This window comes from Pantherophis guttatus, chromosome 3, assembly GCF_059756535.1.
Source record: "Pantherophis guttatus breed Tessera chromosome 3, ASM5975653v1, whole genome shotgun sequence".
Classification (NCBI taxonomy): Eukaryota; Metazoa; Chordata; class Lepidosauria; order Squamata; family Colubridae; genus Pantherophis; species Pantherophis guttatus.
In genome coordinates, this window is record NC_142065.1 from 95,297,157 (window position 1) to 95,323,122 (window position 25,966).

At 37.7% G+C, this 25,966-nt stretch overlaps 1 protein-coding gene across 3 annotated transcripts in view; it reads left to right on the plus strand.

Moving 5' to 3' along the window:
- The window catches only part of KCNT2 (potassium sodium-activated channel subfamily T member 2), a 216,535-nt gene that overhangs the window by 148,840 nt on the left and 41,729 nt on the right, over window positions 1-25,966 (plus strand). For 2 of the 3 annotated variants that reach the window (XM_087890080.1, XM_087890081.1), the window contains exons 15-22: window positions 993-1,101; window positions 3,725-3,874; window positions 4,744-4,973; window positions 10,082-10,298; window positions 13,395-13,500; window positions 15,544-15,716; window positions 19,208-19,279; window positions 23,152-23,286. In XM_087890080.1, coding sequence (XP_087746206.1) covers window positions 993-1,101; window positions 3,725-3,874; window positions 4,744-4,973; window positions 10,082-10,298; window positions 13,395-13,500; window positions 15,544-15,716; window positions 19,208-19,279; window positions 23,152-23,286 — 1,192 coding nt within the window. The remainder of the gene's footprint in view (window positions 1-992; window positions 1,102-3,724; window positions 3,875-4,743; window positions 4,974-10,081; window positions 10,299-13,394; window positions 13,501-15,543; window positions 15,717-19,207; window positions 19,280-23,151; window positions 23,287-25,966) is intronic. The other variant, XM_087890082.1, reaches the window with a different exon arrangement.

The window sequence follows — 25,966 nt, forward strand, 5'->3', positions numbered from 1 at the left end:
CTTTTGTTCAAAACTCATGAAATTTCCATTAAAAGCAACTGGATATCTGCAGTAAACTCTTTCACCCTTGTCAATTCTAATAAAATCCTGCATTTTATTATCATATTGATACGCTTACTCATGCTACAATAGGAACCAAGCAATTATTTTTTATCAGAAATTTACCAAGCAATGAAATGCACAAAATAGTTTCAGTGCAAGCTGTTTCCAAACCTACCATTCTTGAAATACCGTGTTTTCCTGAAAATAAGACCCTGTTTTATATTTTTTTGAACCCTGAAATAAGTGCTTGGCCTTATTTCCATGCGTTCAAAATCCGTTTGCTGCAATACTGCATTCTAACCATTGTGCCACCAAGTCTCCTTATATGCTGCTTTTTCAAACAAATCTGAAAACTTCACATAGAAGAGCATGTTGAGGTTTTACACATTCACATCTTCATTTAAGCTTAACGACGTGTCCTTTTTTCTGTTGGTTTGTATCCGTTCCTGTAGAAATGTTTTTGGTGTGTGTAAAATGCAAAGAAGGTCATATGTTAGCTAGGTTGTGTTTAATTTCTAGGATGTTGTTTTTTAAATAGCTTTTGCTTAGCTTTTAAACCATATCAGACTACTGTCTTTTCCTGGGAATACATTCTAGAAGTGGAACTTCATTGATAGGAAGACATTTTACTCTAACTGCCATCTTGTACACAAAAATAAGGGAGGTATAATACCATATTACGGTACCTTTGTTTTCCACACCTTTCTGTTCTTTTTCCTTAGAATTTGTAAAACAACAAATTTTTATTTATTTATTTATTTTTATTTTATATCGAATTTATATACCGCCCTTCTCCCTGAGGACTCAGGGCGGTGTACAGCCAAAGTAATGAATTCACAAATGAACTCACAGACCAGTTTTAGTCTCCAGGATGCAAGCTGGCAATTCAAATAAACAAAAGTTGTTTTCCTCCTCCTCTTTCTCCTCTTCCTCCTCCTCTTCTTCCGCAGATCATGTTGTATGTGAAGAGGAATTCAAATATGCAATGTTGGCTTTGAACTGTATTTGCCCAGCTACATCAACGCTTATCACTTTATTAGTTCATACTTCAAGAGGGCAGTAAGTATAACAATTATCTCATTGGATGGAGTGAACATGTGAAAGTGACTGTTATTTTGATTATTCCTTGAACAGGAAAGACTGTACATTGATCCTATCCATGACTGATTCAGTGTTTTGTGCTTTCTGCTCTTATAATTATAACAAACACAGGTGATTACTGGCAGTTACAGGGAATAAGGTATAGCACTTTTGGAGGTCAACAAATTAAGAAAGACTAGATTAATTATTTTCAGAGTTTAGAGATTACTTTCTCCTGTGTGCTTTTTCCAAGCCTCTAAGATTCAAGACTTCATCTTGTATTCTTTCTTCTGAGAGATAGATAGCATAGCTTTCCTGTATTGGCACCCAATGTAGTTTTTGAAATCTTTACTCCATTTCACTTGGTTATTATGGAATAAAAGATTCCTAAACTGGCTAGCAATGGAGAAAAAAGCTCCTTCATTCACTTAAGAGCCTCGGTGGCGCAGTGGTTAACGTGCAGTACTGCAAGCTACTTCTGCTGACCACCGGCTGCCAGCAGTTTGGCAGATCGAATCTCACCAGGCTCAGGGTTGACTCAGCCTTCCATCCTTCCAAGGTGAGTAAAATGAGAACCCAGATTGTTGGGGGCAATATGCTGACTCTTAGAGAGTAAACCGTTTAGAGAAGTCTGTAAAGCACCATGAAACGGTATATAAGTCTAAGTGCTATTGCTATTGCTATTGCTAAATGGTATTTAATTTAGCTTTAAGTAAATGCATCTATCTATGCACCCAGTTAAATAGATAGTGTTAAAATTGTCCATTTGCTGTGGTAAAAAAAAAAAAATAAACATAATAAAAACTACTTTGTATTTATTTTTTAAAAAATATTCAGAAGGTTGGTATATAAATAATAGAGGTAATCACTTCTTGAAGATACTAAAATCGACATGTGATATCCCATGTACACTAACTATAATTAAGGCCAAGAAGAGAGATTTACTCCAGGAAGGTGAATACTTCTGAAGACAGATTTGTCATATTATATAAATGCTCCCCCACCAAATCTATTAACTGTACTTGCAAAAGGATGTTATTTTTACAAATATCTAATATCATACCCATTTTCTCAAGATGTTTTTTTTTCCAATCAAAGCAGGTGAAATAGATTGTTTGTATTATAATCTGAGGAAAAAAGTTGACGGCTGTTCATGAAATGCCCTAAACCTCTAATTTGTACGTCTTTGTAAAATCCTATTATTTATACTTTTGTTTCTTAACCTATGAATCCTTCCCTCCTCCCTCCATCCCTGATGAAACCTTAAAAAGCTAGATAGCAGGGAACAACTGTAACTTTCCATTAGAAGAATACAAAAGATGTAGCTGATAGATTTCTACCAGCCCTCCAGCTTCTAAAACAAAAGAGTCTGTCAAGCAAAAGGTGTGAATTTCAGGCTAAAGTTATATAGCAGAGTACTTAATGAAGAACATACAAAAGTTGGAAATAAAAGCTAGGGAAAAGCTAGAAATAAAAATTTGACATTAACCCACAAGCCTGTTTAGCCTTCTGTGTGGCTGGTCAGTATATCCCAAGGTGGATACCTTGCCACAATACTGAGCCAGGCAAATATCAAGGTGCATGTTATTGGCAAGCTGAAAAGCAGCCTTGCCTGCCAGCTGAAAGTGGCAGAGGGAAAAATGGTACAGTAACTTCATTAGCATTACTATGCTCAGACAAGTATATGCAGAATTCTGAACTGGTGAAAATTTGGCAATTTTCGGTAAGTCACGTTGAAAATCTAGCAATTTTCAGTAAATCAGTAAGTCATATTCATTAACATATGACTTTATGCTAACATAAAAATATTGTTTCAATGATCATTTAATTACTATTCTGTCTTAATTTCAAATTGCATTTTATCTATGTTTATCTGAAATGTAACAAAACAATTCCTGACCTTTTCCCCATTGTGAACTTTCCAAACAGTAACTTTATCCAATAATGCAAAATGTTTCAAAGGGCAAAGGGTAAACTGCAGATTAAAAAAAAAAGGTCTGTAATGGGGAAAAAGAAATCTCCATTTTTTTTCAGGTTGTGCTTTCTATGATATCAGCAGACCAGAACTGAGTGCTTAAGTATTGCTGCAGGATGCCATCTTTGCTGTAAGATTGAACATAGTTGGGCATGGGACTATGATGATTCTCAATCATGCAGGTCATGTCTGTAGAGATGCTCAATCATCTATGTCAGGGGTGTCAAACTCACGACAACACATCATCATCACATGACATGTCACAACTTTTTCCCCCCCTTTGCTAAACCAGGGCTGGGCCAGTGCGTCACGCATCCAGCCTATGGGCTGCAAGTTTAACACCCCTTATCTAGGTCATAGTTGTCCCAAGCTGATTTTCCAAAAGGCAACTGGGGTTTTTTTCCTCGAAAACCTTTCGCTTCACATCCAAGAAGCTTCTTCAGTTCTGAAGTTCAGAAATGAAGAAGCTTCTTGGATGAGAAGTGAAACATTTTCAAGGGAAAAAAACCCCAAAGAAAGTCCAGTTGCCTTTTGGAAAATCACATTTGGGATTCTATTCATGTTATATATATCTACCGCTTACATGCACAGATTAATGCTAGCTCACTGTATATATCTGTGTTTCAGAGAGGGCCAACAGTCACCAGAACAGTGGCAGAAAATGTATGGGAGATGCTCAGGGAATGAAGTATATCATATTAACTTGGAGGAGAGTGTGTTTTTTGCTGAATATGAAGGAAAGAGTTTCACATACGCATCTTTCCATGCACACAAAAGGTAGGTTTAGTTTCTTACACTGAAATGCAATCAAGATCTTTTAAAAATTCCCCTTTTGAATGAAACTTTTGACTTTGGGTTCCATTGATTAGATAGGTTTGTTGTTACTGAAGTGGCTAGTATATATTAACGTGTAAAAGTAAAAAACTGAGACTGCAATGTTATTACCATATTCTATTGTGCTAAAGAGTTGGTAATCAATGCTTTTCTTTCTTTTTCCCCTTTCTCCTACATTTTTTCCCCTTTCCTCCCCCCTTTCCCCAATAGTTTCATTTTCTTTTTTTATTGTGTAGCCTGATAAATTTTTGCTCCACTGGGTTTTCATAGTATTGTTTGGTTCAATGTAAGAAGACGAGCCTACAGCTGAGGGGCTATTGGAATGTTTCTGGATGTAGCCTGTAGAAGTAATCTTGATTATTTGGGAATCTGAGGCTGTTAAGTTGACTTCTTTCCCCAAATTAAACATTACAATGCAAAAAAAAACAAAAACAAAACACGCCCGAAGGATGATTATAAGAGGCCAGAGTAGATGACTTATCAGTATATCTTTATCAGTATATCTTATCAGTATATCTTTCATTGGAAGCTTGAACTTTAGTGAAGGGAAGGGAGGCCTCTATAATTCAGGAGAGCCTTTCTTTGAGATGTTTTACAAAGCCACTACATTTTCTAAAAGCAGAAAAAAACTCATTGCTCTAGACCTGAATTGTATACAGAGTCTTAAGCAGCCCAAATGAATCTAAAATATTTTCATATTGTCTCTCTTGATTTTATTGTAATATGAGATGTGAAGGAATGGATTTAAGCACATATACTGTATGCCTTTCAATTTTTTCCTAACAACATTTCTTTTTTACTTTTGACATTAGGTTTGGTGTTTGTTTAATCGGTGTTAGGAGGGAAGATAACAAAAATATTTTGCTGAACCCAGGTCCCCGGTATATTATGAGCTCTTCAGATATATGTTTTTATATTAACATCACAAAAGAAGAAAATTCTGCTTTTAAGAAACAAGAGCATCATCAGAAAAATCACCAAACAAGATTGTTTTATCATGGTCCTTCTCGGCTGCCAGTGCACAGCATAATTGCTAGTATGGGTAAGCCACACTAAGTAATGTTGCCTCAGTAAGGTAATGGTATATGGCAGGACACTCCAAACCTGGCAATTTTAAGGCTTGTGTGGACTTCAGCTCCCAAAATTCCACAGCCAGCATGAGGAATTCTGGGAATTGAAGTCCTCAAGTCTTAAAATTGCCAAGTTTGTAGACTCCTGGTATATGAAAAAGACCTTGAGAGCGGGGGAGGGGGAGGGGAAGAGATGCTGCCTAGGGAATGATTAAATAAGCTGCATAATAGGCAGAAAAAAAGAGTCAGAAAGAAAGCTCCCTAAGTTCTCAGGCTGTAAAAGAGACGGTGAGAAATTTGTACCTTCAGACTTGCAAAATTCTATTAGTTTAATCTTACAATAAAGCAGAATTAGTCCATCAGGTTGTATTCCCTGTCTGGTCTACCTGAGAATGCTGACAGTTTTAGAAGAGTATGTAAAGTATAAAATAATTCATAAATATAAATTTTTAGTCTTCTTCAAATAATCCACCCAGTGAAATGGAGTTGGGGTGGTAGAAACAGAATACTGAATTTTCCATTTAAATAACTGATACATAAAGGTTTATCATTCACAAGCTAATTATATTTGAAATATACTTACTTTTATATGCTTACTTTTCATTCCGTCAGCCCAAGTTTCCATGTTACTGAATCAAACATGAAACTGATTTTATTGTTCACTCTCCCATTCTGAGAAATGCCTTCCTGATGACCAGACTCCTTAAAGTAAATGAAATCATAATTATGGGTACTGTTGTTCAGGCTTTGCAGTTACTGGCAAAATGAAGGCGATGTCAGCACATTGTCTATATTGCGGTAGGTTATTTCGCAAAGGGTGGAATAGAAAGACAGAAGCAATGAATAATCCTGTCAAAGGACACCTTTATTTGTGTCATTTTCCTTACTCATGGAAGATTTCTCTGAACAAGGATTAACTTGAAATATAACATAAACAAAATATAGTTTACTTTTTCTCTTCTGGAATTATAGTCTCTCAATAATAAACAGTCTTCTGTTACTTAAGCTACTCCCTGAGCTAAGGCATTTAACAATAGCATATTGTCTCAAGGGAAAGTACTTAAGGGTAAGAGTGATAATGTTGTCAAGGGATTAGGTTCAGTTACACATTTCTTGTGTAAGACTTCATTCTATTGTTGGTCTATCTAGCAGGCTGGTCACTGAGATATTTCACTGACTTCACCCAACATTAGTGTCTTTATCCATCCACATCCATCTTGGTTTTTCCTTGCTTCACTTCTTGGATGACTGCATGCTTCTTCCAGCAAGCCTCTGTTTCTGGGAATTCTCCAGTTTATTCTTCTGTTTGTTGTCTCCCATACTCTGTCCTTCTTGGCTCTGGTGTTGTAGCTGTTCCCCTGACTGATCCAAGAAGTTTTTGTTGCTGCTGTGTCATGTGATGACTACTTTATTTGTGTCTATTTTCTTACTCGTGTAAGGTTTCTCTGAACAAGGATTAACTTGAAACATAACATAAACAAAATATAGTTTACTTTTTCTCTTCTGGAATTATAGTCTCTCAATAATAAACAGTCTTTATGTGGTGACCATTCAAGTGAGGTGACAACGGGGGTCATAAAAGATAAAAAGAGGATGGAATTTGCAAACAAGCAGAAGGAGGAAATGTTGTCAGTGCCAGTGGGCCAACAATGCCACCCGCTCCCATCTAATAATGCTTGTCCACAGCCAATAATCTCCAGTATCAGATGGTGCACCTCAGATAGCTCCAGCCTGCCTGCAAGGCCTTGGAGAACTCACTAAACTGGCAGCTGAGTATACCAGCAACTTCAAGGAAAAAGAAAAGTCCTATACCTTGATCATCATACAGTCTTCTTCTCATACGTTTGATGGATTATGATGAGTTTAAATATTTATTTAGGTTTTTTAAAAATATTTTCAATACTAGTGCTATTAATTATAGGTAGCTTGGGTGCAATTCCAAAGCAACTGGAATACTATTTGAACTCCATCTACATTGACAAAATCACCAGCAGTCAATTGCAATAAAACAGCTTTACTTAGAAAACCTTACATCATGTAATGATACAGAATATAAAATAATGGATTTGGAAGGAACCTTGAAGGTCTTATAATCCAAGCAGGAGACCCTGTAACATTCCAGACAAATGGCTGTACATTCTTTTCTTAAAAACTTCCAGTGTTGGAGCACCCACAACTTCTGAAGGCAAGCCGTTCCACTGATTAATTGTTTTCACTGTCAGGAAATTTGTCCTTAATTCTAAGTTGGATGACTATTTAATAAGGTTCCATCCATTACTTCTTGTCCTGCCCTCAGGTGCTTTTGATAATGGGTCTCCCCTTGTTCCCTGTGACAGCCCCTCAAATATTGGAAGACTGCTATCATATCAACGCTAGTCCTTCTTTTCATTAGACCTTTTACATCTTCAAACAACATCTGTATATCCCAGATTATTGGGAAGGACTCGATAAAAGGTGGATAAAAATGCAAATCCAGTCTAAACGTCTGTGCATCTAACCACTGTAATTGGACAAGAAACAATGGATGAACACTATTCAAGGAGAGAAGCAACCTGGAATTAAGGAGAAACTTCCTAACAGTGAGGACAATTAACCAGTGCAACAGCTTGCCATCAAAAGTTGTGGGTGCTTCATCACTGGAGGTTTTTAGGAAGAGACTGGACAGTCACTTGTCTGAAATTGTATAGGGTCTCCTGCTTGAGCAGGGGTTCGACTAGAAGATCTCCAAGGTCCCTTCCAGCTCTATTCTGATTCTGATTCTAATTACAGTTCCTGACCATTTTTTCTATAGGTTGGGTGGCAGGTAACAATCAGCATGGTCTAATATTTAATCTCAACCACCAAGCAAAGTCTTTTTTGTTGGTTTGTTTCTACAACGTTTTGTTTGCCTCACAAACCTACCAAAAAGCCCAGCATACCAACTGATCTTGTAGTCTTTGCTACAACTGAGTAGCAACCTTTGCTTAGTGGGCTAAAAAAAGTGTCTGCTTTACTCAGGCACAAATAATACTAACAGTACACATACACATGCCAGACCCTGGCTCAACAAAGCAGCAAAATCTATCCTTAAATATATTGCAATAAGGCATGTACCAAGTGCAGCTATGCAGCAAAGCTAGACCTTCACTCTAGTCCTGGTAGTGACTTTTGAATCGATAATGTTCAGCCTTGGCAATACTTTTCAGTGAATCATCTGAATTCATGTACCTGTCTTCCTTTTCCTTCCATTACCTATTTTCTTTCGTAGACTCTTTGAACCTATCCATATGTCTCTCCTTCTCAGCAAAGGATTTAAAAAGACAAAAACAGTTTATCTACAGGGAAGAGCTGTGAATAGATTTTTTTTCTGCCTATTAAAATGCCTCTTTTTTGGGAGAGCCATATGCTTAGCAATAGTTGGTCTGCCACAACATTCCACTCCGCCCTCATATCATACCATTCAGTCTAAACCATGAGCAGGAAATATTGACTAGTTTTTGCTGCTATACTGGTTATAGTGTGGAAGAAGGAAAAACTCAGAAAGAACCCAATCACAAGCAACAAATCTAAGGTCCAATCACATTGTTTAAAAGAGTGTATACTTTTGTTCTGAATTTGAAAGAAAACACTCAGATGGGGTTTTTTGCTTCCAGCTCTGAATATTCAAAACAATCTTTGCATTCAGGTTTGTTAGCATTTAAAATCTCTTGCACAATCCTCCTTGCTAAGCTTTTTAGTTTTCATGGTCACATCTTAATCAATCAGAATTGATTAAGGTCGCACGCAGAGCCATATTGATGGGCACGCGAGCGTTGCCCTAGCTCAGCTAGGGAAGGCCCGTTTTTTGCTCTCCCCAGGCTCCAGAGACTTTCTAGGATCCTGAGGAGGACAAAAATGGCCTTTCCCACCCCCCTGACTTCTGGTGGGCCTCCGGGGCTGTGGGGAAGGCTGTTTTCACCCTCTTCAGGCTCCTAGAAAGCCTCTGGAGCCTGGTGAGGCCAAAAATGAGCCTACTGGGCCCACCGTGCCATCACATGCCAAAAGCAGGAGGAGCGAGGGGGGTCAGCGAGGAGCATTGAATTATGGGTGTGGGCACATGCTTGCGTGACACATACCCCCCGCGCGATCCCCACTTTTGGCATGCGACAGCAAAAAGGTTAGCCATCACTGCTATATACCATTTCAGATAAGTGGCTGTCCAGTCTTTTCTTAAAAACCTCCAATGATGAAGCCTTTACAAGTTCTGAAGGAAAAAATTCCACTGGTTAATTGTCCTCACTGTTAGGAAGTTTCTCCTTAATTCCAGGTTGCTTCTCTCCTTGATTAGCTTCCATCCATTGTTTCCTGTCTTGCTTTCTGAAGCTTTTGAAAATAAGTTGACCCCCTCTTCTTTGTGGATGCCTCTCAAATACTGGAATACTGCTATCATGTTACCCTTAGTCCTTCTTTTCTCTAGGCTGGCCATACCCAATTCCTGCAACCGTTCTTCATATGCTTTTATCTCCAGGCTTTTAATCATCTTAGTTGCTTTTCTTTGCACTTTTTCCAAAGTCTCAACATCTTTTTTATAATATGTTAACTAAAACTGGATGCAGTACTCCGTGTTTTATAAAGCAGTACTAATAGTTCACATGATTTTGATTCTAAGCCTATGTTTATACAACCAAGGATTGTATAAGCTTTTTTGGCTGCTGCCGCCCACTGCTGGCTCATGTTTAAATGATCGTACATTAGAACATCAAGGTCCCTCTCACAGTTACTGTTTTGGAGCCAGGTTTCACCTACTCTGTACTTGTGCCTTTGGTTTTTCCTGCCTAGATGTAAAACCTTGCTTTTCTCCACATCAAATTTCATGTTGTTGGATAGGGACCATTGTTCAAGTCTGTCAAGACCTTTTTGGAACCTGAGTTTGTCTTTTGGGGTGTTGGCTATCGCTGTCAGCTTAGTGTCATCTGCAAATTTGATAAGTTTCCTCTTCTATTCCCTCATCTAAGTCATTTATGAAGAGATTGAAGAGATTTACAGAATGTTGATATGGCTTTCCCTCCTCCCTTCAAAACCTAAATCATTTTCATTTTTGTCTGCTTCTTTCCACCCCCAGGTACCGTTGCTATAGATTTGCAAGATACAGGCTGTAGATCTCCAAATGCAGCTACATTAACTCTTCCTTCAGAAGCACCTAAAACGGGCAGAAGGCCAAGCATTGCACCTGTTCTGGAGGTTGCAGACACTTCAGCGCTTCAAAGCTGTGATCTCTTAAGTGACCAGTCCGAAGATGAAGCCACACCCTCCGATGAAGAAGTGTTGAATGGTCTGGAGTATGTAAAGTGTGCTTTTAATTGATTATGTTTTTAAACAACAATGCAGAAAAGGGAAATTAGTAGCTTGTTACAGAGTTCATTTGAGACATCTCCAGATAGCTTTTGCCATGGTACTGAGTAATGGTCCCAATCAATTCAAAATTTTGAGACTGTAGCTTTCCGCAAAAATCAATTTTATTGGGTACTTCATATCGTTACGTTCATATGTGACTCCAACTCTAAATATTTCCCGCATTTTCAGTATAATAAAAGAAATAGATATCACACCCAGTGTCACTGGTCATGTTGACCAACCAGGTAGATGGCAGGCTACTCAGCTACTCCCTTCGGCTGAGGGAGGGCTCTCATTGAGATGACCTTGATTCCCACAGGCCTTATTGCTGTTATGTCTGGCACCTGCGAGGAAATTATCCCACACCCCATAGTTCCCCCTCCCCCACATATGCATGGCAACTTAGAAATGAAGTAAAAAGAATACGGCTTCTGCTAAAGTCGTTTTGAGAGTTGACAGGTCCACAATATATACAAGTAGTCTCATTTAGCAATCACAATTAGGACCAGCCGTTCAGTTGTTAAATGAAGTGGCCCCTAGTAAAACCGCGACTGTGCTTGTAATCTTAATTCAGTTTTTCCTTGCTTTATACTCCTGCAATGATCACAAATTTACTTTTTCATCATTGCCATAACTCAAAATGGTTGCTAAACAAGGGCTGCTTGTGCTTAGTCTAAAGTAGGCCTATGCAACCCATAATGGGGAATGGACCACGTTGATGAATTTAAAATGCCCTCACCAGCCACAACCTCACACACAGATCACTAGCAGAGCAGTGGCAGCATCAGAGTGGCCACAGTGAATTTATTAATTTAAAAAAACCACTGACAGGCCATATGTTGTGCAGACTTAGTCTGAAGGGTCGGATAGTAACAAGAAAGAAGAAATTAAGAAACAACGAGAAACAGCAGCAAAGCTACATAATACTTTTATAGTTCACAATAAAGTAAAAATAAAGGTTTCCCCTATCTAGTCGTGTCCAGCCCTAAGGGACGGTGCTCGTCTTTGTTTCTTAGCCAAGGGAGCCAGCATTAGATAAAACCAGGGGTGAAATGTAAAATTTGTTACTACCGGTTCTGTGGGCGTGGCTTTGTGGGGGGGGGTAATGTGACTGGGTGGGCATGGCCAACTTTTTTTTTTTTAACTTTTCAAAGCATTTTTTCTACAACCACTTCAGCTGAAGAGGTTGCAAAAAAAAATGCTTTGAAAAGCCTCTGCCGATCAGGCAACTCAGTGGGATCATCAGAGAGGCTTTTCAAAGCATTTTTTTTACCACCTCTTCGGCCCAAGAGGTTGCAGAAAAAAGTGCTTTGAAAAGCCTCTGACGATCCCAGCTGAGCCGCGCGATCATCAGAGACTTTTTTTTTAACTTTTAAAAGCATTTTTTCGTTGGAAGAGGTTGTAGAAAAAATGCTTTTAAAAACAAAAAAAAAACAAAAAGCCTGTGATGATCGTACAACTCAGCTGGGCATGGGGGGGGGGGCGCGCAGGGATTTTTGCTACCGGTTCTCCGAACCACCCGCCACCATCGCTACCGGATCAGGCGATCCAGTCCGAACCGCGAGCATTTCACCCCTGACAAAGACCCTTTCCATGGTCATGTGGCCAGCATGACTATATGCCGAGGTACACAGAACTCTATTACCTCCCCACCAAAAGTGATACCGATTTATCTACTCACCTTTGCAGACTTTCAAATTGCTAGGTGGACAGAAGCTGGGGCAAGTAATAGGAGCTCACCCTGTCATGCGGTGCTTGGGTCTCGAACCAGGAGGTCAGTTTTCCATCTGACAAGCTCAGCATGACAAGCAAGCTGAGCCCGTGTGCCCCTTTTACAATACATTCAGTTTACAATATTAAAAAGTTCAGTTTTTACAATATATAACTGAAATTAAAATATAAAATGAAAAGGCACTCCCAAATCCATTCATTTATATAGTACACCTCATGACAATGACCAAGCACAGGTGCAATTTATTGGAATCAGAGTAACTCTTATGCCGGTGTAAATACTGAAGAAATTGTTTTGGTTTGACAAAGGATTCAGCAAAACATCTCTAGAAATGTCACTGTTGGTGATTGTTCCCCAAGGCTTCCTTTACAGCTTCCCCTGGTGCTCGCAAAAGCAGAAGAGACTTCTGTGCATGTGCTATGTAGAGAAGCTTTTGCAAGTGCTGGGTGAACCTATGAGGTGATGCCACCGAACCTTCATGGAGATAAACTAGGTTGCTTAAACTAGACCCCCACTTGATTTCAATGCTGTGACCTTTGCAACCCAAAGTGTCTCATCAAAGCAAAATGAGGCCACCTTAGGTGTTGTATTATTATCTTTTTCATTTATGTATAAGTTTTTTTTATGGCCACCCCTCTTGATAAAATGACTCTGGGTGACATATAATAAAATCAACATTAAATAAGTTAAACCAGGGGTCCTCAGCTCCCGGTCCACGGCATGCCAGCAAATGGGCTGCACAAACAAACAAAGCCCCATCCATGGGATGCAGGCAACATGCAAAACTACACCCCCTCCAGAAAAACCTCCATGGAACTGGTCCCTGGTGCCCAAAAAGTTGGGGGCCACTCAGTTAAACAATAGGCATGGCTAAAAACGAAATAAATAATCCTAGATCACAAGAGCGGCGATATTATCATTAATACAGCCACTTATTTAATTTATATAACTAGCAAGAGAACCAACTCTCACATTTAAGGATAGTAAGACTTTCTAGGAATACGGCAAAAAGGTACAGTAAATGCTCTAAAAAAGTAACAAGTTTATTACACACAGAGGGAGGAGAGAGAGACAAATACACATCATCCATATTTGAGTCAAGGCTGAACATTAGAAAGTTCAAGAAGAGAGAGATTTAACACAGAGAAACAGTGCTGCTTCAGAGTTATAGGGTTTAGTGTTGAGTATCTCTCAATGTCTGCTTAAAAAAGAGAAGTCGCTGTACATCTCTGGCAAAAGAAACACAATGAACGGGTGTGCATATACTGTTAAATGCAAAAAAATGAGACCACATTCTTCTTTGTTCTAGGTATTTAAAAGGCTATCCCCCTTATTCACCTTACATAGGAAGTTCTCCTACTTTCTGCCATTTGCTCCATGAAAAAGTGCCATTTTGCTGCCTGAGATTAGACAAGGTATGTAGATATAATACTGCTGTGCATATATTTGTTTTAAGAGGAAAAGCACTTAAGCCACATTTTTGAATGCACAGTTAATACTGAGTCCCTACAGGTTGTGGTTTTGTTCTCCATTCTATTTGATAAATCAACTATAAGACTGTAAAAACACTGTGGTTTTGACCATATTAAATTGAAGCGGATAATCTGCCCACATTCTAAAGTATTATTCCTGATGAAATGGAATTTCATTTCAAAACTTGGGCTGGGTTCAAGTTTCAGTGACTGCTGTGAGTAATAGAATTGAAACATAACATACTCAAATTCTAGCTTTATTTTGTTTGTTTAAGATTTTGTATGCTTATATACAGCTAAGCACAGCCTAATTTTATTTCAGCATGAGGCAATGCATGTTGAGAAAGGAAAAGATTTTCTTGTCCATGGTGAGAAAATGCTTCTCTTGTTTGGTACAGGTAGTTGTCGGCTTACAACCATTCAGTCTACGAATTTTCAAAGTTACAACAGTGCTGAAAAAAAAATGGACTTATGGCTGTTAAAATGCCCATATAACATTGTATCGTGATCAACTTGACAGCCCACCCACACTTAAAACTGCAGGGCACTTCAACTCTCCCCTATCTCCCCCCACACCTATGTCCTTTCAGCCATGCTGAACTGTGGCAATCCTTGGGGCCACCCTTTCACTTCCTAGGCCTCTATTTTAGTCCTAATGCTACTGCTGCCACTGCCAAATGCCTCCTCAAGCTTCATACTGTGGCCAACCACCACACTGAAAACCCTTGTTGTCCCCATCCTGTACTTCATAGAACCTGCCTCGTCCATCTTCTTCCTGTTGCTGAGGAGGAAGTTCCTGGTCTGACCCTATGTATGGAAGGCTACTGAGCCTTCCAGTGGCAGCTCTGGCTTTCTGTAGCCCCAAAGCTGGGGCATACCAAGAAGCCTCTGAGTCGCAGTCTATCCTTGCACTCATGCCACACTAAACCCACCAGGGGTGGGTTCTACTTACCTTTACTAAGCTGAGTAAGCGGGGACGCGTGCTCTTCTGTGCATGCACAGATGCGTTTTGATGACGTCGTCGGTGGGCAGGGCCTCCCGCCAGTTTTACTACCAGTTTTACAGAACCGGTGCGAACTGGGGGCAACCCACCACTGCCCCCAGCAGATGTGCAGCTTGTGCTGCGCCTCCCAGGGACTCTGCCACCCCATTATGGCAGTCCTGCACTTCTTACCTGTTACTTCCTTCTCTTCTTTCTTAAGGACCTACACATCTGTAATTATGACAATAAATAGGATTTCTGGGTTTGTCATCACCCAGCAACATGGTCATCTGAAATCATGATTTAGACTGCATCGCTTAACAACAGAAATTCCAATCCCAGTTATGGTTGTAAATCAAGGATTATATATTATATAACCAGATTATATAACCTTCCTATACATTTCCAATCCCACCATGCAAATATAAAACCAAATCTTCCATGTTTTTCAGGGGAGGTTGATTATAATGAAACTTTTGCCAATCTAGCCAGGAATTAGTGTCAATAAATGTGTTATATATACACAAATATCTTCAGTGACAGTAAATATCTTCCATTCAAAAATCAAGTCAAATATACAGCACACATCAGTGTTTATAATTTGAGGCTTTCCTTAAAAATGGAGCTAGTGAAAATTTAAATATATCTTCAATGATTAAAAGCTGAACATAAAATGCTACAAATACTTTCAATCTAACTGTGGATATACTTTGAGGTATACTTTCGTACTTTAAAAACATTTTCTGAGAAGCTAGAAAATTTTACAACAAACAGATGATAGGTATTGTATTGTTATTTTTTATTTTTTTTGGGGGGTCTGTTTTAATTAATTGGTGGCTCAGTGGCTAAGACACTGAGCTTTTTGATCAGAAAGGTTGGCAGTTCTGTGGTTCAAATCCCTAGTATAGGTCTCCTGTGGGTTGAACAGGGGGGTTGAACTGGATGACCTCCAAGATCCCTTCCAACTCTGTTACTGTTGTCCAATCTGTTGCTGTTGGTTCTAGGGATGCCAGCATAATTACTATGAAGATGCCAAAGCTTATGGATTCAAAAACAGAATCATTATAGTCGCTGCAGAGACTGCAGGAAACGGACTCTACAACTTTATTGTACCTCTCAGGGCTTATTACAGACCAAAGAAAGAACTCAATCCAATTGTGTTGCTGCTGGATAATCCGTAAGTAGAATGTTTGTTCTTTTATCTCAGAGCTACAGAGTCAGATTTGGAACTTTGCATGTATTACGTATTGTTGATACCAAATTTAATAAATGTGTTTTAATTCAGAAGGATTGTATCACCGGTACTTGAAGACAGTCATTTATAGGAGAACTTTATTTTATGCATCAAAGATAGAGATTGAAATACCAAGATATAATTTTGCTACAGACAAATGACTTTGGATGCCATAGTATCAGGCACAAAGAATCAGGACCATTTGTGTAGGTTGCAATATAAACAGTTTATTGAAGACTATACACAAGAATGTGGTCAGCTAATGGTCAGCACTAAATTAGTGCTACATAAAAGTCAATGGAATTCAAGGGTGGAGATGAGATTTAAGAGTCTGAGAGGCTAAACTGATGACACGTTTTGCCCTGCCCTCCAGTTCCACCTCCTTTTCTCCTACACATAGTAAGGGTAAACAAATTTTTCATGATTATTATATCAGAACTATCCTCCTCGTACCACTACTGCTGTTTTACTTGGAATTGGAGAGGTTTTGGCTCAACTATTTAAGTAACTTTCCAGGCTGTGGGCTTTATGTACTTGCCTATTGCCATTGGAAATAAGTTGTATTGGGGATAATTTTCCATTCTAAACAGCAAAAGATCTTGATGCCATTTTCTTGAAAAAGAAATCTAATTTTGACATCACTGTGGGAATGAAATCATAAAGAAAATCTGTAAAACTTGAATTGCTGAATCTTTAAAACATTCCAATTGGGATCCAGGCTTGGCAGACCGTCATGTCAGAATTTTAATTTGCTTTTTTATTTTGGTCCAATAAAATATATTAACAATATGTCTCTAGTGAAAGTTATATCTGAACAATTTAAATGTGCCCAGTTGCTTCACATTTATTTTTGCATAGATTGTTATTCTTTCTTTAGCAAAAACTTCTGGCTAATTTAAGCACTCAGAGTACAGCAAAGGATTAGGTTTTTATTTCTTATTCCAGAGGTGCAAAAAATACAGCCTATCACCATCTCTTTTGAAGTTCTTAGAGTTCTAGGAACTCTCTCGTGATATACTTACTGCAGCCTTTAAAATCCATGAAATGTCAAATTATGGATCAGTATTTTTGAAATGTAGCCCTTGACAGGTACAAAACCTGATATGAACCTGACTGTTGCTCATTCCTATTTTATGTCATATAATGTCGAAAAATTCAACTACAGATAGTTCTCGACTTCTGACCAAAATTGGGAATGGAATTTCCATCATAAGTTGTCACTGTAAATTATAAATTGAGTTATCAATTATTTTACAATAATTTGTATCATGGTTGTAAATCAAGTCGTGCAGTTATAAGTGCGAATCCAGTTTTACCAATGGCAAGTTTTGCCGGAAACCAACAAAAATCATAATAAATTGTGATCATGTGACCACTGAATGCCACAACCAGTCCTAAATGGGGAGCCAGAGTCAAGCACACGAATTGCAAACACATGATCATAAATTCAAATATAAATTCTAACTGACTTTCAGAGGTATCAGTTCAAACTGTTGTTTAAGCACACTGTCATAAGTCAAGGACTACCCGTATACAGCCATTGGTATCTTGAATCTGTCAACTCTTATAGATGTTTCGGATCTCTCTTGCATAGCATATCTCATTCTCTCTCTCCCTCCCTCCCTCCCTCCCTCCCTCCCTCCCTCCCTCCCTCTCTCTCTCTCTCTCACACACACACACATCCATATATATATGTTTGTGTGTGTGTTTGTCTTTAATATTACATACAACTTTAACTGCAAATCTCATTGTGGACTAATATTTTTAGTGTAGAAGTATAGGGCCCTCTAGTGTTTAATTGAATTTTTTAAGGTTCATATTTTAAATGCTTTACATGATTTTTGATATATGATTTCTTTATTATAGTTTTAATTGCATTTCATCATAGTTCCTTATGGCTTTTAGCTGTGTTTTCTTTTTTCTTTTTTTGGAGGGAATTTTTCAGCGTTTCCAGCACCAGTTATTATGAGATCCAGCATCAAGCATAACAAATACGTTAGGGATCATTTTTATGTTTGTAATAAATATGGTTTACATGTAAGTTTCTTAGTCATCCCCAGAAGCGTAAGAAATATCTATTTGTGGTCTTCACTATTGCTTAAATTCCATTGAATTGATACCATTGCATTCAGCTCTTTTTGCACTCACCATATTACTGTAAATACTTGTAAATTGTTGTGTAAACTCTAAAATAAACTTAACACAATTTTTTAAAGATAAAAACATCCCCAATAACTTCCCATACAAAATTGGGAGATAATGAGAAATCCAGTCCAGACAACATGCATAATAGTTATTAAGCACAACAGACCGTGCCTTCTTTGCCCTAAGCAAATTTATAATTTTCAAACAGCTTTGCAAGCCCAAATGTAGCTTTTATTTGTATGTGTACATTGTTTCAAATTGATAACCAACTCCCAACGACTCTGCGCATCTCACAACCATCAAACAAAATTATTCCAGGTGGTCCTTCACTGATGACCACAGCCAACATTTCTGTTGCTAAGCAAGACAGTCATTAAGTGAATGTTGCCCCATTTTATGACCTTTCTTGCCAACGTTGTTAAGTGAATCACTGCAGTTGTTAAGTTAGTAACATGGTTGTTGAATAAATCTGACTTCCCCATTGACTCTGCTTATAAGAAGGCAGCAAAAAGTTGATCACATGACCCCAGGACACTGCAACCATCATGAATATGAGTCAGTTACCAAGCAAGCGAATTTTAATCACATGACCCAGGGGATGCTGCAACGGTTGTAAATGTGAAAAACGGTCATGAGTCACTAAACGAACTGTTATACTCAGGGACTTCCTGTACATCAACATCAATAAAAGATGGCAAGTGTGACAGATCAGATGAAATGAAAGATGGGGCTACGTCCTCCCTCTCCAAAGGCAACAGCAAAGTGGGTGGAGTGGCATCTGGGTCTCAGGGAGCACCTCATTCCAGAGCACAGTCACAGGTACAAGGAAGGCAGGCTTGAAGGGTCCCAATAGATGACACTGTTTAATGAAGGAACCCAGAGGGTGCCAATCCTGCAAGACCAAAGTGATCTTTCTGCTTACTTAAGGCAGAAATGTGTACATAACTGCGTTAGAGAAATTATTAAAATAATCGTCAAATATATGAAGGAATTTTTCACACACACCAAAAAAAAAAAAAGGTTCTCAATAGGTAAGAATGTCTCTAAAAATGTATCTATCAGAAGAAACGTGTATGAAAAACCAAGCAGAATTTTACATACTGTAAGATTTTTCAAACTAACAAAGAAGCAGAAAAGAAACAAACGTGGTTATTAGAATGAAACATTAGCAATGTTAGAGATTTTTCCACTTTCCAATTGTATTTAACATAATTACTACTAAATAATTTCCAGTACCCACACAATTTTTGTGATACTATCTTTCACTTTGTGACCCATCTGCTATTTAGGCCAGATATGCATTTTCTGGATGCAATCTGTTGGTTTCCAATGGTTTACTACATGGTGGGCTCTATTGACAAGTAGGTAAAATGATCTTGGTACACTAAATATTGTAGTGTATTGTAGTGTGCAGTACCATGTAGTTGCATGCTTTTATGTAGTGCTAGTGTTTTGAAGTTGTATCGTTGCATGCGTACTTGTTCTTCAACATACTGAACATTGCTTATTAAGTTTTCCTTTTTAAAAAGAGACTTCTAGTTTTATACATGATCATCTACAGTTGAATTGATATGCAATTCAGTCTTCATTCATTTATTCATTACATTTATATATAGTAACTCTATATTTGACAGTATATGTACACAGTACACACAGTGGATCTGCTGAGATTACATCAACTCTCCATAACTGATTGAGTTAAGTAGACACTGGAGAACTATGTCTATGGAGATTCTCAATCATCCAAGTCATGGTTGTCCCAAAGATGCTCTTCTAAAAAGCAGCTGGACTTTTCTTTGTTGTTGTTTTTTCCTTCAAGGAAAAAAAAACAACAAAGTCAAGTTGTCTTTTGGAAAAGCACCTTTGGGACTGGAAAACCATCTTTCTAAAATGCTTCAATTTGCACAAGAATTGAGCTGGGCTAATTGACCAATTTTCCACTTTCATCCATTTCTGAATTATTTCTAGAACCTGGTGATCTGTTGTTTGGATATATAGTAAGGAATTCTCATCTCTAAGTCCTTATGCAAACTTATTAATTAATTGATTAAACCCTATATGTAAAATACTCAGATAGAATGTATATTGGGTGTTTTCCAAAGGCTGCCTTGTGCATTAGGACAGTGGTCCCCAAACATTTGGGCACAAGGGACCAGTTTCACGTAGAGAGGTTTTTCTATGGACCGAAGAGGGTATGGTTTTGCATGCTGCCTGCATCCTGCAGATGGGGCTTTGCTTGTTTGCACGGACTGGTTGTTGGCATGCCACAGACCGGTGCCGGTCCATGGATTGGGGTTTGGGGACCCCTGCATTAGGATATCTCCACCTCCACACTGGACTATCCAAACTGGAATTGCAGTTGTTACAAACAGTTAGAGCTCCCAATCCTACCTTTAAAAACTCTTTTAAAACAAAACTTTAAATTTTAGCTGAACCAGCAGCTGCTATTTTAAGATAATGTAGAATTTATCATTAAGCAAACAGGATGCTTCACTTTGAGATACTCATTCGTTTTTATGATCCCAAAGAAGAAAAATCCTTCAAGATACTGCCACTTGACTGCTGTTTATCCTGTTTTGCTCAGATTTAACTTAGTATACCTCAAACTTAAAGTATCTTATTTTTGTTTATAATAGCCTGCAATAAAATGTTTTTTTTAAAAAAAAATATTTGTATCTTTCCGATTTTTCTCAAAGATGGGAAAGATACTATATAAGGATGTTCTAATACTTTTTATTAGAGAATATATTTGTACCCAAAGGCTGTTTCATATATTACATGGCAACAACCCAAAGTTTTAATTGGTTCATTTTACACTCAGCAGAGAATTCACTTCACTTTAGTACCTCCTCAAAGAACATTAGTATAAGAAAAATGCCTCTTAACATATTTGGTGCAATTCATACTTTATTTCATACATTTTAGATAAAACTGAGCACTCAGATTAAAGGATGTAATACACGGAACAATTATGTTGATAATGAACAAAGCAAGAGAAGCAATGGGAGATATAGTTCAAAATACATTGTCACTTAAAAGAAATGCTTATCCAATCCTTCACCTTCATTATGCTACTTGTCTTGCTACCATGGCACTTTTAACAAAAAGTCAGTGTTCCATATTATTCTTTTCTTTACCATACAGTCCCCAACCTTTTTGGGACCAGGGACCAGTTTCATGGAAGACAATTTTTCAACGGACTGAGGGTGTGGGGTGGGGGGAGCATGCAACCTAGATCCCTCATATGCTCAGTTTACAGTAAGGTGTCTGTGGAGATTTTCAGTCATCCAGATCATGGTTGTCCCAAAGGTGTTTTTTCAAGAGGCAACTGGACTTTCTGTTTTTTCTTTGAAGATGTTTTGTTTCTCATTCAAGAAACTTCTTCAGTTCTGATGAGAAGCAAAATAGCCACCACAGGTGCCCCCCCCCCAACACGAGTCCCATGTCACACCCACCATGGCCACACCCACCTGGCCCTGTCTACCATGACTATCCCCACCCTGGCCACGCTCCATGCCCCCCCAGCCCTCTGATGTCAAACAACCCTGATGCAGCCCCCAATGAAATTGAGTTTGACACCCCTGCTATATAGTGTTATAACTCCTCCCTCAGATTGAAAAATGGGTGAGTTAATCCTAGAGAGAATGTGTATATAAATAATGGGTAGTCCTCAACTCATGCCCACAATTGGGACTGGAACATCCATCACTAAGCAGTGCAGTTATTAAATGAGTTGTACCTGATTTTACAACCTTTTTTGCTGTAACTGTTAAGTGAATCCAGCTTTCCCATTGACTTTGCTTGTCTGAAGCCCACTAGGAACATCATAAAGGGTGATCATATAGCCCTGGGACACTTCAACTGTCATAAACACATGCTGATTACTGACTGCCTAAAATTTGATCATGTGACCATAAGAACACTGCAAAAGTTGTAAGTGCGAGAACTGTCTGTCACTTTTTTCAGTAGCATCATAACTTTGAACAGTATTTAAATGAATGGTCCTTAGTCTAGGATTCCCTGTAATAGATACATATAATTTCATCTAAGTAAGAAATATGTGGAGAATGAAATAATAAAAGATATCAACTGGCTGTGGTGAGCGAGAATAGATGGCCTATGATGGTAGGAATGTGCTCTCTCAAATATGTCACCGGAGTCAAGAAGCTTTAATTATACCATGCCTTGTCTAGATTATGTTATGTGAACTATTTCTACATTTTGTCTCCCTCCTTTGATGCAGATTAATACTGTGTAGAAAAATCATTTCATCATAATGATTTAGAATGGAGTTTAATTAAGCTCTTAGGAAATACGATTCTTTGACTTAAAATAGAATTTTAATATAAATACTCAAGCCTGTAAATGTTACATCTTTCATTGTTTCTAGCAGGTTTAGTCACTTCTGTTTATTGATAATATTATTATTCAGAAGGTAGTTTGGCTATCAGTAGAATTACTGGGCAATTAAATCCACAACAAATTATAACATTCCTTTGCACAATTTCTCCCTCCTGCTTTAAGTAATTCTCTTTTCTTCCTCACTTACCTATGGTTATATAGTTTATGACACTCTCTATCATTAACTAACGTTCATATTTAATAAAAACTTGTAAATAATAATAGTAAATTTCAGAGCTTCATTTAAAGGGAACTTAAGGCTGTACTTATCTGGTACTAAATTACATTAACAGTTTACTTTCCATTAGCAATGTACAAAACCTAACTTTTAACTATAAACAAACTGTTGCAGATAAAATTAATCGCAGTTACTAACTGAATTCTTTTTGAGAGGAGAAGAACAAACATGCATTCTCAAACTGTTCCTGCTTTGTTTGTTATAAATAAAATGGAACCAGATTTAGATATCTGCTCGCCTTTTCACACTACATCATTTGAGGAACAAATTAAGCATTTTGAAAACATGGCATGAATTTGTCCATTTGTCTCTATTTATTCACTCCTACAAATTATAAAAAAAATATCCTCTCTATATATAAAAAAATAAGGCTATGACATTCCAAGAGGTAATATGGGATGAGTCCTGTCAATTGTAAGATACTGTAGGGAAGATAAAATCTATCCAAGCAGCTACTAAGAATAACTTTATGATTACAATTTAGTCACAATTACTTTATTTTATAAAACACTAAGCATTTGTCAAAATATATGGCTAACTTGTTATGACCAATATTTATTTGACTTCATGTAATTTTTTGTCCTGTTGCAAAAGTCTAGATGATTTGCTAAAATGTGGTGTGACATTTGCTGCCAATATGGTTGTAGTGGACAAGGAAAGCACTATGAGTGCTGAAGAAGAATACATGGCAGATGCTAAGACAATTGTAAATGTACAAACTCTCTTTAGGTAAGTGGCTGCACAATTATTTACTTCCCTTGTTTCTATTGAAATGCACTGTTCTATTTACATTCCATAAAAATGTATAATTTTAATAATATAAATAGACTTGATCATATCACATTTATTAGTGACATTAGTGATTAATCTGTCCATAAAATCTTTCACTTGATCTAATATTATATAGAAAAAATAAGCAATAAAACAAATCAATTTATTCCCAAGATTACACCACGAGTCCTAGTGTATTTAGTTAAACCTGGTTTAGGAAGCAACAATAGTTTCCATTGGGTATCAAATGTTATGAGTGAAATCATATGTTCAAATTTTTTATTTTATTTTACAATATATCCATATCAATGCATGAACAGAGTGGCATCTGGGTATCATACATTTTAGTACAAATAAAAATAGTGCTATTAATCATATTTGTTACATTCCTCAAGCTTATGTAGTTCTAGTATTAATACACATACACGTATTTGTATTAAATTGTAGACTTTCATTATTTAACTTTTCAATGTTTCAATACATTACGCCAATATCAATCACAATATTGTTTAAACATATATAATAATACCATTATTCAATTTCTAATTTTCCTTTTTATTATTACTTTTGTCTTATTGTATAAAAATACTAATATTCCCCCTCTCTCTTATTTCTATACATATTCTAACTTTTAATCATGCCATAATTATATTTAAGAACAAATCCTTTCTATCCTTCATCTCTTGCCCACTTTAAAGCTTTATTTTTTTGCTTTTTAACTTGCCTTGCATATTCCTCTCTTGGATCTTTATCCTTTCTGCATCTACGTCCTGACTATTCATTTCAAACATTTCTCCCATCTCTGCCCTTTTCCATTGTCTAGCTTCCAAAATATCTACCTACGCCCCTGTCTTCCTTTCAAAAATGTTTTCCTGCATCTCCGTTTCCCTTTTTAAATGTCTTAAAATGTTTTTCCCTTGGTTTATTTCATCAGTCATTGTTGTTTTTGTTATTGCGTCCTTTTTGTCATCTTGTTTTGTTTGCTGGTTCTGTTTTTTCATCTGCTCTTTCAGTTGACTCCTCCTTTTCCTGGGTGTCTTGATCACTCATTGTCCTTTGTATAATATTTCCCAGCTTTTCATTCATGCCATATATTAAGTTCTTAATCTCCTTGTGATTTCCTATCAGAATGTCCTTGATGTTTTGAAACATCGACGCCATTTCTTCCCAAATTCCACTCATTTCTTCCTGATGTAACATCTTGTCTCAAGTCCCGCTCTTGTCCAGTAATCCAAAAACCATATATTCAAGGCTAAAATCACTCCCCCAAAAGAATTCAATGCATCCAAAACCTCCTTAAATCCTTTTTATGCGTTCAATCTTGTTTCATAGCACTCAGGAGTCTCTTGTTCTGTCCCCATCTCACACACGCACCCAAACAGACAGCCAGGGGTAAAATAAAACTGGCAGACAACAAATTCTTTCAATAAGAGGATTGGCAGCAACCCAGTAGCTGCTTGCCAAGAACTTTACTCATAAAGGGAGGGGTTGTTCCTCCGGCAGATAAAACCAAACAAGATACACACAGTTAAAAATTGTCAAGTCCAGTCCGTATTAAATCCAAGGCAGATAACATTGTTTCCAAAGATACAATGTGACTCGCTAGTAGTTTAGTTTTGTCCGTCACAGAGTCTGAATGGCCACCTCACCCCCTTTTATCCCCTGTGGGGTGTGGTCCAGTGACTCAGCTTAATCTCTGGCACACCTCCTTTTCTGCTGCGTGCGCTTGTCTCTCCAACGCTGGCGTGGATCCAGCCAAGACTTATCTCCGTCACTGTCCGACTGCGAGGAGATACCTGGCTCCTGGCCAATCTCTTCTCCTTCGGGAGACACCTGAGGCATTGCCAGAGAGGAGGGTCCTGGAGGGGGAGGCCTGGCCAACTCCTCTCCTTCATGTTCGGAGCCTTTTTCCTCCGATAAGTCGGCCTCGGGGGTTGGAGTCACAACATCTTTTTAATGAAAGAATCTTCCTTATTCTCATCTTTAAATCTCCAGCAGTCACGACGTAGGTGCATAAAACATATCCTTGTCAGAATTTTCCAGGATTTAAGAATATGTTATACTTTCCTTTCATCATCTGTTTCTGATGATCTTTGATGCTTCATCTCTATTGAGCATATACTGTAAATATTCACAGTAGACAATATCTTTTGGGCATTTTGCCTAGTAATCCTACAAATGAATAATTTTCAAATAATAAATTACTATATTGTATTTAACCTCGTGGTAATCTGTGTGGGTAACTCACAGTGAAGCAGATGTCCATTGCTAATTAATTGTATTGTATTTGTTGCTTTTAATAAGTTTCTGGTTACTAAGTAGTCCTTTTGCTGCTCATCAATGAACATAACCTGGTTAGGTTTGATCTATATGCCGTGCCTAACTTCTGCAGCAGTGAGAAATTCCTTATAAACTGGGCCTTTATAAAGCCAATTCTATTGGAATGATATAGATTATTAAACAGCTTTAGGAATTCTCAAGATACAGAAATGAAACTATAGTTAATAACCAAACCATTTATCAACTAATATTTGGGATGATAAAATCAAAAAATCAAATAATTTGTGAAAAAATTAGAATATTATTCAGTTCATTGATAAAATAGTAAAGCATTCCAAAAGAAGAGTGTTTTGTTCAA